We start from the raw sequence: 13,454 nt of genomic DNA on the forward strand, positions 1-13,454 counted from the left end.
TTGTGAAATGTTTAGAGTACACAAGTGCTAGCATCATAGTGAGACTTTCTATGCCCTGCCATTCGATACTATGGATATGACTGATCATGAGATGAGCCGAAGCATGTGAACATGTACATCCTTGAGGTAGGCCATTTTGAAACCTACTGGCCCCCATCATGCCAATTTCCAGCAGCTTTTCATGCCATCCAGCTGCAATCTTTGAATTGGTCCTTAGTCACTTGGCATAGATGCCATTTCTCTCTCATTCATAAGCAGCTGTCACTTTCTTCAGATGAATCTTTTTGAAGGTCTCACATGCTCTTCACAGAATGCAAAGCATGGGTGACTTTATGTTCTTTTAAAAGTGAAAACAAGGAGTTGTCGTAACCTTAAATTTAGCATGTGCTACACTGAATGCTTAATATGAAAGATAAATAACTACATTCACTGGAGACGGACCAAAGAATCCAGGCCAACCCTGTAATCTAATAAAGCTTCTTAAGCAATTTAATTGTGAATGAACCATTAATAAAGCAGAAGTCTTTAAATTAGATATCTTTTGACAGCAGTGACTACTTAAGAAGTATTCATCAGTTCCTGGGAATTTGTTCTTCGGCTTATATTTTACAGTAGCTTTGATTAGGCAACACTTTCTCTTATCCAAATTTAAACAGCACATCAAACAATATGGAAATAGACCCCAAGTCTTTCTTGAGGACATGAAAGTTATTCTAAATTATTTTCACAGGAACAGCAAGCCCAATTCCCACCCCAGCCAAATGTGTAGGAATTCTTTTACAGAGAAAGCAAATTTTAAATTAATACAACTTTGTATTTGAAAGGAACTAAATTTTAATTATCATTCATTTTCCTCACTCTGATTTTTTCCACTCAACGAAGTAGGTCTCTCTTTACTATGGTTTCCATTTTCTCAGTGGATAAAACTGCATAAAACCATCACTTTTTATGCAGGATTTCCCAGGGAAGGATTTGATAGGCAGTCTCTAAAGTATTGAAATGGCTTTCAAAAGGAATCTCTCTAAAGACTTTCTTTCTTCTTCAACTACTTATCCCACACTGGAGTGAGAACCACAAGGAAAGAACTCCAAAGCTGCCTGCATCTCATGTGTACTTGTATTTAGTTGCAGAATGGCAAGAGGGAAACCACCAGCAAACATTTTGATGAGTGTTCTCTTAATCCAATCTCCTAGAAATAAACTGAAAATTGCCCACGTATATTGGTATTATGGAGAAAAGACTGGAGATTTGCAATTAGCGCAAGAATGCAGAAGAACGGTATTACCTTTGTGAAGTATCTGAACTAGAGTGTATCCATACTGCTCAGTAATATCGATTTCATACCAATTTAATGTGCTTGGCTCCATTCTGTGGCACTCTGGGATTTGGAGTTTGTTGAGAGTTATTATTCTCTCCTGGAAAAATCTAGTGTTATTCCAGGGAGTTGCATGAAAAAAACTATAAGTCTTCAATGAGGTTTGCTTGTATAGACAATACAACATTCAATTCCTGGCTGACATCTTACAGATACAGCACAGGTCTCATTTGACAGGATTAGTTACAGTTTTTATTGCTGATTGTACTTTTACTCCTATAGCAACATCCTATTGAATCCTGAGGAATGTAAGTTAGGGAGGAATATTTAGAATTTAAATCTCACAGAGCTCTGGCCAAATTGCAAACCCCAGGATTTCATAGGATATTGCCATGACAGTTGAAGTGGAACCATAGTGCTACAAGAACCTCTTCACACGTGCTGCTGAAATCACCAGGTAGCCCCACTTGAACTTTATGCAGCAGGCAGAAACAACTCTCTATAGCCACTGCAGAGGGGATTCTACGTAGAAACCTCTAGGAATACTGAAGACTCTGTCTGAGCTTCTTCCTGCTGTGGACTTCATGAGTCATTGATTTATACACACACACACTTCCCTAGAATCCCTTTTGCAGTGATACCAATTAGATATACAAGTGCTTTTCCACAGCTACCAAGAAAAAACATCCAGTGTCCATTTTCCAGAAGTGATTAGCCTGTTCGAATTCATGTTGTGAGCTGCTTTGGGTTTCATTTGAGATAAAGGAGGGATATAAATAAAACAAACACATACACATCCTATGAAGTTATGGTAGGCAACTTCTTTTTTAGGTTGTTGGGGGGGTGGTGGTGGTGTTTCACTTTTAAAACAAAGAAAGCTGCATATTCCCCCCGCTTTGGCCATCACTGGCATTGGGTAACAACATTGACTTTGGTAGAATAGATGCCACACTTTCCTCACATACCACAGAGCTCTGGATTTCAGCCAGAAAGAAAGCAGGAAGAGCAAAAGAGTTTGTGGGTGTATTTGTGGGTTGGAATAGCAGTAGATGTGAGCAGTTTTGTTGTAGTATGTTTGACAATGGCTGTAAAATTGAGTATTACAAGTTTGGAAGCAGAGGAAAAAGCCTCAAGGAGGGGTTGGCAACCTATGTGTTATCCACAATGAATGAGCAGTGTTTCTCAACCTGGGAGTCGGAACCCCTGGAGGGGGTGTCGGGGGGGGGGTCACCAAAGACCACCAGAAAACACAGTGTTTTCTGTTGATCATGGGGGTTCTGTGTGGGAAATTTGGCCTAATTCTATCGTTGGTGAGGTTCAGAATGCTCTGTAATTGTAGGTGAACAATAAATCCAAGCAACTACAACTCCCAAATGTCAAGGTCAGTTGTCCCCAAACTCCATCACTGTTCACATATTTGGCATATTGAATATTCGTGCCAAGTTTGGTCCTGATATATCATTGGTTGAGTCCACAGTGCTCTCTGGATGTTGGTGAACTACAACTGCAAAACTCAAAGTCAGTGCCAACCAAATGAGAAAATCCCCCGCCCAATCCCATCAGTATTCAAATTTGGATGTATCAGGTATTTGTGCCCAATATGGTCCAGTGAGTGAAGCTACATCCTGCATATCAAATATTTACCTTACGATTCATAACAGTCGCAAAATTACAGTTATGAATAGCAATGAAAATAATTTTATGATTGGAGGTCACTACAACATGAGGAATGAATTAGAACCAGACATCCTGAGGAGTGAGGTTGAATGGGCCTTAAGAAGCATTGCTAACAAGGCAGCAAGAGACGACGGGATCCCAGCTGAACTGTTTAAAATCTTAAAAGATGATGCTGTCAAGGTGATGCATGCCATATGCCAGCAAATATGGAAAACACAAGAATGGCCATCAGACTGGAAAAAATCAACTTATATCCCCATACCAAAAAAGGGAAATGCGAAAGACTGCTCAAGCTTCCATACAGTGGCCCTTATTTCTCATGCCAGTAAGGTAATGCTCAAGATCCTGCAAGGAAGACTCCAGCAATACATGGAGCGAGAGTTGCCAGATGTTCAAGCTGGGTTTAGAAAAGGCAGAGGAACGAGAGACCAGATTGCCAACATCCGCTGGATAATGGAGAAAGGCAGGGAGTTTCAGAAAAACATCTATTTCTGCTTCATTGACTATTCTAAAGCCTTTGATTGTGTGGATCATAATAAATTGTGGCAAGTTCTTGGTGGGATGGGCATACCAAGCCACCTTGTCTCTCTCCTGAGGAATCTGTACAAGGACCAAGTAGCAACAGTCAGAACTGACCACGGAACAACAGACTGGTTCAAGATTGGGAAAGGCGTACGGCAAGGCTGCATACTCTCACCCAACCTTTTTAACTTGTATGCAGAACACATCATGCGATGTGCGGGGCTCGATGAATGCAAAGCTGGGGTGAAAATTGCTGGAAGAAACATTAACAACCTCAGATATGCAGATGACACCACCGAAAGCGCTGAGGAGCTGAGGAGCCTTCTAATCAAGGTGAAAGAAGAAAGCGCAAAAGCCGGGTTGCAGCTAAACATCAAAAAAACCAAGATTATGGCAACAAGAATGATTGACAACTGGAAAATAGAGGGAGAAAATGTGGAGGCCGTGACAGACTTTGTATTTCTAGGCGCAAAGATTACTGCAGATGCAGACTGTGGCCAGGAAATCAGAAGACACTTACTTCTTGGGAGGAGAGCAATGTCCAGTCTCGATAAAATAGTAAAGAGTAGAGACATCAGACTGGCAACAAAGATCCGCCTAGTCAAAGCCATGGACTTCCCTGTAGTAACCTACGGATGTGAGAGCTGGACCTTAGGGAAGGCTGAGCGAAGGAAGATAGATGCTTTTGAACTGTGGTGTTGGAGGAAAGTTCTGAGAGTGCCTTGGACTGCGAGAAGATCCAACCAGTCCATCCACCAGGAAATAAAGCCCGGCTGCTCACTGGAGGGAAGGATACTAGAGACAAAGTTGAAGTACTTTGGCCACATCATGAGGAGACAGCAAAGCCTAGAGAAGACAATTATGCTGGGGAAAGTGGAAGGCAAAAGGAAGAGGGGCCGACCAAGGGCAAGATGGATGGATGGCATCCTTGAAGTGACTGGACTGACCTTGAAGGAGCTGGGGGTGGTGACAGCCGACAGGGAGCTGTGGCGTGGGCTGGTCCATGAGGTCACGAAGAGTCGGAGACGACTGAACGAATGAACAACAACACAACATGAGGAAAAAAGGTTAATTTGGATAAGGGGTCACAGCATTAGGAAGGTTGAGAAACACTGTATTAGAGCAAGGACATGGAACATGCGGCTCTTCACACTTAATTGCTGGTAAGGATTTAATTCTTTGCCCACATGAAAAGAGGATGATGAATGGGATTGTGATGGTGTCGGACGATTTGGCTCTTTTAACTGTGATGATAATGTTTTAATGTGTATGGTGTTGATATTTTAATCGTGTTATGAAGTGGCATTGTGTTGTTATTGTATATTCTTTGTATGTTAACACATGTTGTGAACCGGTCCGAATCCCTCTTTGAAGGTGAGAGGGTCGGTATATAAAACCTCGAAATAATAATAAATAATAAATAAGGAGAGGGAGAAAACTTTCTAGAATACAGAGTATAAACAAACATGGCTGTTTGCTACCATGTAATAAAGCTGTGAATTTTTCATCCTTTTACAAACCATACCACTTCAATATGTTAGATCAGCTTAAATCATTTCCCCAGAATGTATTTTTTTTCCAGAAAATTTTGCAAACTACTTTTTGCATTTGTTCTCAGTCCAGAATAAAAAACCCTTACAAAACCCCAGTGCTTTTGAAAACCAAGTCTGAATTCTTGTTAAAAGTCACATTGACTAAGTGGAGATGGTTATACTTTGGAAGTATTGTGAATGTGATTCTCTGGAAAAGTGGATAGCAGTAGGAAAAGAGGGAGAGCCCACTACGGATGGATTGATTTTTAATCAAGCCTGAGTTTGCAAGATCTGAGCAGGACAGTTGATGACAGGGACTTTTGGAGGCCTCTCATTCATAGGGTTGATGTAAGTTGAAATCAACTTGATGGTAAATGGCAAGATAAACAGCAACAACAACCACAACAAGCTTTCTGCTTCTTATCCGAAAACCCAAAACACCTTCTACACATCATGGTTCAAGGCAAAAGTTTATGATCTGGAAACGATTACCTATAGACAAGATTGGAAATTACTGATCAGTTCTATAAATTTAGCCTCCTCAAACAGTGAGTTATTTATTTCACAACAATGGATTAATTCATTCAGCAGCTGACAGAAATCCAAATGGGCCTTTCTCTCCCCTGGTTTTCCTCGCCCCATAGTCAGAACTCATTGGTATTACAAGCCACTGGCCTATGGAGACATCTCCATTAATCACAGACTTTCATGATGAATCCCCATCTGGGGGCAGGCACTTCACCCAGGTGTTTGTAACTGACCCGAGTTGAGTGTATTATGCCTCCTGTCTGCTCCTCTACTATTTTCCGGTGCAGCTGCTTTTATTTCATTCACTATGCAGTTTGGGGGGGGGGGGGGGGAGCTGAATTAAAACAAATGAGATGCAAATACATTCAGTGCTTTCACTCTTGTTTCCAAATTGCACTTTCAGTCCACTCAACCTGTTATAATCTCATAGTGATTTTCATTTAAAAGAGCTAAATGGATATGTGATTACAGTTACAGGAACTAACACAAGACAATTAAATGCTGAGGTGTTGATAGATAAAGCTGTGTTTTGATTTGCATATACATGGTGCAAAAAAGTTAAAAAAATTAAAGAAGTCTGGCAAGAATTCAGCTCTAGGACTTGTACGTTTAACGCCTGCTAATTATCACCAGCGACTTTATTAAGGTTTTATTACTCAGAGCTCGGATTACAGCCTTTTATTTTAGGGCCCTGTTACTTGGGAGTGTAGTCAAACTGCAGAGCTCATTTCACACAAGGGGGAAAAAACCCTAGAGTGATTGCTATTAATAACCAGCTTCTATAGCACAGCGTTTTACACAAATCGGTTACATGGCCTGAAATCGAGACATTCATGATTTAATTCCTACTGTCATTGTGGCTTCCCCTACTTTGCCGCGTGCAGAAAATACAGCACTCCGTGCCCATCATTACAGGCAAAATGCCATTGGAAACACGATATGGAGATAATTAAGGACCTGAGCTCTGAGGTAAAAAGCTCTGGCAGTGAGAATGTAAAGTTTTAGCACCACGCATTCCCGTGTTCTCAAATTAACAAATAGGGAATTTGTTTAACACATATTAAAACAAATCTAAAGCATGCAGGGCGCAATGCAGCCTGCAGAGCAGAATTTAAAGGTGACTGGCAGGAGTGTTTTCTGTAGTAAGCCTGGAAGAAATGAAACTCATTGAACGTGTCCTGAACAGCTCCACATGATAATCCATGGCTTGGGAATTTATTTATTTATTTATTTATTTATTTAGGGTCAGGAGTGACTTGAGAAACTGCAAGTCCCTTCTGGTGTGAGAGAATTGGCCATCTGCAAGGGCATTGCCCAGGGGACACCCAGATGTTTTGATGTTTTACCACCCTTGTGGGTGGCTTTTCTCATGTCCCCACATGGGGAGCTGGAGCTGACAAAGGGAGCTCGTTTGCACTCTCCCCAGATTCGAACCTCCAACCTGCCGGTCATCAGTCCTGCCGGCACAAGAGTTTAACTCACTGTGCCATTGGGGGCTTATGGGAATTTATGGTTGCGATTGAATGAAAAGTCCCATCAGTTCTAACCAGAGATCACATGAACATCAACTTTTGGACAGTCCCAAGATTTCTCATTTCTGGGATAAAGTAATATGCTAAATCCCATACTAACTAATCTAGACTTCTTACAGTTGTCCTTAGACACAGAAAGAAATAGTCATTTCACCCCTTACAGGTACTGATTGCATATGAAATAGCTATATCAAATTTCTGAAAATGTCTGGTGCCTGCTGCAATTCAAGGGATGTTTATTTTTATCTGTGTGTATGTGTTTTATTTTATTGTATTTTACATTGTGCTTCATTTTTATGTTTTGTTTTTAGGCACTTTGCGCTGTTTGTAGGCCGCTCGAGTCCATTTGGGGAGATGGTGGCAGGATATGAGAATAAAGTTATTATTGTTATTATTAAAAACCTACATGTAAGCAAACAACATACATGCGAGCAAACAAAAATAAAAAGGCTACAATGGAGGATTTAATTACATTTATGCCCTTTTTGTAATTCTGCAATGTACAGTGAAAGGTTTCCTTTACACATCTTTGAAACTGAGGTCTTATGGAATAACAATCAATCACAGGAGCCATTCTTGAAACCCTTTCGTTAGCCCATCTTTTCACATTTATCCTCTTGATTTCTGGAATGTATAGGTTATTTGAATTCAGTGGCCACATACTTGGGGCTACATCCATCTTTGAATGTTTTCATGCCATATGGTGAGGTGATTTGTTTTACCATATTCTGTTTCTGGAAGACCTGTTATGATAAGTGTGATAACACCACATAGCTTGATTCCCATATGGACCCTTTAAATGTGGCTACAAAACACAGCCATGTGACAACTGCCATCTGTGGTCATCCTTTCACTGCCAACTCTGGTATGCAAGGCCAACCTTTATTGAACAAGCAGAGAAAGAAATAGCAATTTATGGAAATTATGGAGATCTCAGCAGGATAGATCTCGTAATATTACATCAAACCATATTGTCACTAGTGTTGGTGCCAGCCAGTGCAGCCACTCCCAGCTGGTGCAGCCACTCCCATTGGAGGTTAACTTACGTACAGTCACTCTCTAAGGGCTCCACAGAACAAAGTTTGAGAACCACTGATCTAGATAATAGCTCTCACCGCAGATCACACTACCTGACACCTGTAAAAAGTAGAATCAAATGAAATTTTCTGAATTCTATACTATAGTAGGAGGTGCAAATAAAGGTATCAAAAGTGCCAACATGTCTCTATCCACCATTCTCTCTGGAGCTTCTGTCCAGAGACTCATTTTCAATTTTCTAGAGTATTTTCACAGATAAGATAAGAAGGCAAGGGGAAGATTCATGCCCCATCACATTATTTGCCATTTCAACTGAACCTTTTGTCCTTGGTTTCTTTTATGTGTGTGGCAGCTTGAAATATGAAGGCCCCACTAGTCCTAATATTCCATATATTTATTTTAGTTCCTTATGCACTAAAATAAAAACTCCCTCCCTCATTCTACAGACACACACACATACACAATAGAAAAAAATGTTACAGGGCACCATAATGGAAACTACTCCATTTTCTGAAAGAACTAATTTTAGAATTGTGTAACACTTACCCTGAGCTTTCTTCCAAACACAGTCACCTTCCCTTTAATCTGTTCCTTTCTGAGACGCCACTCTATTGAATTTAAGCCATTCTCCATAGGCAGAGAAATGTTACATCGTCCTATAGTTGGGGTCACGGTGCCAGCGAGGACATGGGGTTCACTGTGGAAGCTAATGCTCATTCCATTGGCATACATCACTCGCAAGGTGCCATTATTGCAGAGCTGATAGCTGTTCCTCACTTGATCTGGAACAATAATTGGGGTAGAAATTACTTTATGTGTTAGTCATAAAGAGAAAATATTACCCAATTTACTAGGTTTTCATGGTGCTTCTGCGGGTTTTCAAATGACGTTTCCCAGCAATTACTGCTTGCATGATGGTAAGGTCTGAGGTGATATTGATTTATATAAAGAACAATACTGTTAAATATTTGAGTCCTGGAGAGATGCATCAGTTTATTAGCATTCCTTCCCCCTCTTGTTCCTTAACGATAAATCAAAATATATGTTGATATCTTTTAGCAATTACAATCAATACTTGAGGAGAGATATAATTTGAGGGATTTTTTTTTGAGGAAAATGATTTTAACTGAAGTGTTACTTCAACAAGAAAGATATTCAGTGTCAAAATGTAGAATGGTGGCTATAGCTTTTTCTTGAAAATGAGGCCGATCTGTCTCACTCTTTTCTATACTGGTTTCATTGCTCTTAGTGAAGATGTGGCACAGTGATAGATTAGGCTTCAGTCCTTAAGGCATGATGCTCACAGAGAATGAGCTGCCAGACACAATCTTTTGTGTAGGTGTCAGTCTTCATTCTGCCTTCAAGAACCATTACTGGCCAACCAGACATCTGGCCTTTTAGTGATTGACAGATGTTACAAAAATAAAGCTTCACATTTATGACTCTGTTATACTCTTGCCTGGGTGATGCAACTGGATCTGCTCTTGAGAACATTTTATAAAAAGGAAAGAAAAGAAAAGAGGATTTCTTTGGGAACAGGCTACAGTGAGCAGCTGCCATGAAAGAATGACCATCCTGTTGTCAGAAAGGAAATATCTACATAATTAATCATCTGGTAGCACAGAAATAAATTGCCCAGAACAAAGGAAAGTAGTCTATAAATGTTGACATTTATATGTCAGGATGCTATTGTGCAATGGCAATGTTTATTTTCAGTAATATTACTTCTTAGTTTTTTAAAAAATCATCATCTACCATAGTACTTTCGCTGCAGTTTGTTAACACTGGCATAGTATGTGAAATACGATGCTTCTCTTGGAAGTTTCACAGTAACACCATTGCAGATTTCTGCAGCAGAAGCATAATACATTTGCTTTCTTAAATAAAGAAAAGCAAGACCATTGAAACCTCGCAAAACAAAATAAGCCAGAGAGCTCACTAGGATAGTTTGAGATTCAGTTTCAGTCAGAGAAGAGAGGGACCTATGGAAAAAATGGGATAGAACAGCTGTGCTGAAAACTGCATCAAACCTCACTTAGGTGCTCAAGATATAATGCTTTAACAACACTCAAAAGCAAGGGAATTCCAGACAAGAAACAATCAGGGTTAGCTAATCACTTCCCAACAAAGGATTCCCTTAGTAAGAAACTAAGACCTTGAAAACTGCTAGGCCATTAAATGCTAATCAAGGTGGCCAATTTATTCATTCACACCTACCTCAAACAGACAAGAGTTCTTTCTCCCACCCTGGACATTCCACAGATATATAAACTCAATTTTCCTAGTTTCCAACAGGCCTCACAGCCTCTGGGGATGCCTGACATAAATGCAGGCAAAATGTCAGGAGAGCATGCTTCTGGAATATGGCCATACAGCCCGAAAAACACACAACAACCCAGTGATTCCAACCACGAAAGCCTTCGGCAATACATGGGACATGGCCATACAGCCCAGAACACTCACAGCAACCCATATAATACTATCTGTGTACTATATGTGGCTTGTCCTTGAGAGCTGTAAAAAGGAAATCTTTATGGACAGCAATTATATGTGTATGTGTGTGTTCCTTGAACCAAACATCACGTAGTTTAATGGTAAAGCTAGACTATATTTCAAAGACACTTATTATCTACACCAGAGCTTTCCAAACTATGTGTCACAACATGTTAATTTATTTATTTATTTATTTATTTAGCAGTTTTGTAGGTCTTCTCACCTCCATCGAGGGACTCAGGCCGGTTTCCAACAGTAATATCACAAACAATCATTTTTAAAAAACCCATCATATTGCATATTAGACTAAAAACATTAAAATAGCAAAATGCAGTCATATAATTACAATGGTCAGTCGTCACAATAAAATCGTTGTCCGTCATCATCCATCCATATCACAGAATATTGACTCATTCGTTGAATGCCAATTTCCAGAGCCAAGTTTTCACCTGTTTTCTGAACATCAAGATAGAAGGGACAGTTCTGATCTCCAGTGGGAGAGAGTGCCAGAGCCGAGGGGCCACCACCGAGAAGGCCCTGTCCCTCGTCCCCACCAGACGCACTTGTGAGGCTGGTGGGATCGAGAGCAGGGCCCCTCCACACGATCTTAACAATTTTGATGGTTCATAGGGGAGAATACATTCGAACAGGTAAACTGGGTCGGAATCGTTTAGGGCTTTATAGGTTAACACCAGCACTTTGAATTGTGCTCGGAAGCTAATTGGCAGCCAGTGGAGCTGGTGCAACAGAGGAGTAGTATGCTCCCTGTACCCCGCTCGTGTTAGTATTCTGGCTGCCGCTCGTTGGACTAGTTGGAGCTTCCGGGCAGTCTTCAGAGGCAACCCCACGTAGAGAGCGTTGCAGTAATCTAAACGGGATGTAACTAAAGCGTGGACCACCGTGGCCAATTCAGACTTCCCAAGGTACGGGCGCAGCTGGCACACAAGTTTTAATTGTGCAAAAGGTCCCCTGACCACCGCTGAAACCTGGGGCTCCAGGCTCAGCGATGAGTCCAGGATTACTCCCAAATTGCGAACCTGCGCCTTCAGGGGGAGTGTAACCCTGTCAAGCACAGGCTGTAACCCTATGCCCTGTTCGGCCTTTCGACTGACCAGGAGTACCTCTGTCTTGTCTGGATTTAGTTTCAATCTGTTGTTCCTCATCCAGTCTGTTACAGCGGCCAAGCACCGGTTGAGGACTTGAACAGCCTCCTTAGTAGCAGGTGGAAAGGAGTAACAGAGTTGGACATCATCTGCGTACAGATGACACCGCACCCTGAAACTCCGGATGATCTCTCCCAACGGCTTCATGTATATGTTAAACAACATAGGGGACAGTACTGAACCCTGCGGGACTCCACAGTACAGTGGCCGTGGGGTCGAGCAGGAGTCCCCTAACGACACCTTCTGGGATCGACTCCCGAGGAAGGACTGGAGCCACTGCAAAGCAGTACCCCCAAGGCCCATTCCCGCGAGGTGTCCCAGAAGGATACCGTGGTCGACTGTATCGAAGGCCGATGAGAGGTCCAGCAGAACCAACAGGGATACACTCCCCCTGTCTAGTTCCCGGCGAAGATCATCCACTAAGGCGACCAAGGCTTTCTCGGTACCATGTCCCGGCCTAAAGCCAGACTGTTCCGGATCTAGATAATCCGTGTCTACCAGGAACTCCTGGAGCTGCGAGGCCACTACACGTTCCAGGACTTTGCCCAAGTAGAGGAGATTGGAAACTGGCTGAAAGTTGACAAATTGAGTGGGGTCCAGTGATGGTTTTTTCAACAGCGGTTTTATAACAGCTTGTTTTAAGCTGGCTGGAATGTTATCTTCCCGAATGTGTCGGCTGCAGGTGTGTCGAATGAACAAAGCAAAAGAAACCTCTGAGTCTATGTGAAATAAGCAATAAATCATATCTTTTTAAAATTATACATGAAAAGTAACAGATTATGAAGAAATATATGTTTATTTAATGTCTGAGAACATGACAGAGCATTCAACGGGATTGAAGAAGACAAAAACACTAGCTCAGTGAGATGGTACAGTAAGGCCATCACTATGAATATGAGCAATGTAGGCTTAGAAATAGTACAACAAGAATGTAGAGATTGAATTCATGAAATTTAGCAAAAAAGAGATAAATCAGTTCACTGATGCAAAGAGGGTTTCCTTGAAGAAATGTTTGCAGTATCAACAGATACTTGAAGTTGCTTGTTACACTGTATGAAGAATATTTGTCATCCATAGATTGGATTCCACATTTGTATGTTGTATGATTATTTTGGCCAGATTTGGGACAAAAAGACTGGAAAATGAAGAAAATTCTTTCATGAGAGGCAAAGTAGGCTGGTAAGCCATGACTGGTGAGAGTATTAAGGAATAGCAAAGCAGAAAACATGAAGGTCCAGGGAACATTCTGTGGCCCCATCTATACTGACATATAATGCAGTTTCAAACTGCATTATATGGCAGTGTAGATGGGGCAAAGGAAATAGTGAGTTTTGATTGTAAGATTTGATTTGATTGTAGATGGGATTTGATTGCAAAGATGGCATGGACGAAGATAATTTCTACAATAGGAAGGATAAAAGGGGAATGCTATGTCAGGGGTCCAGACTGGAGAAAAAATGGAACTTATAGTGCATGCCAACTGAATTGTGTAAAGTCAGAACCCAGAAGTCCCAATGTTGGCATACTGTGTGTCTGCTTATCAAATGGTCTTTGTGTTTAAGAGCAAAGGGGTCTGGAGCAAATCATGACCTATTTTCAGGATCTGCACTCTTCTACAGCAGATTCTAGCCCAAATAAAATGCTTTTGAGTGGA

The 13,454-nt window shown here is 41.2% G+C and overlaps 1 protein-coding gene across 12 annotated transcripts in view; it reads right to left on the reverse strand.

Annotated features, from left to right (window-relative positions):
• TENM2 (teneurin transmembrane protein 2) overlaps positions 1–13,454 on the reverse strand; it is a 1,067,106-nt gene that overhangs the window by 20,807 nt on the left and 1,032,845 nt on the right. For all 12 annotated transcript variants that reach the window (XM_060765004.2, XM_060765001.2, XM_060765000.2 and 9 more), the window contains one exon: positions 8,691–8,926. In XM_060765004.2, coding sequence (XP_060620987.2) covers positions 8,691–8,926 — 236 coding nt within the window. The remainder of the gene's footprint in view (positions 1–8,690; positions 8,927–13,454) is intronic.

The sequence above is a fragment of the Anolis sagrei genome, chromosome 2 (assembly GCF_037176765.1).
Source record: "Anolis sagrei isolate rAnoSag1 chromosome 2, rAnoSag1.mat, whole genome shotgun sequence".
NCBI lineage: Eukaryota > Metazoa > Chordata > Lepidosauria > Squamata > Dactyloidae > Anolis > Anolis sagrei.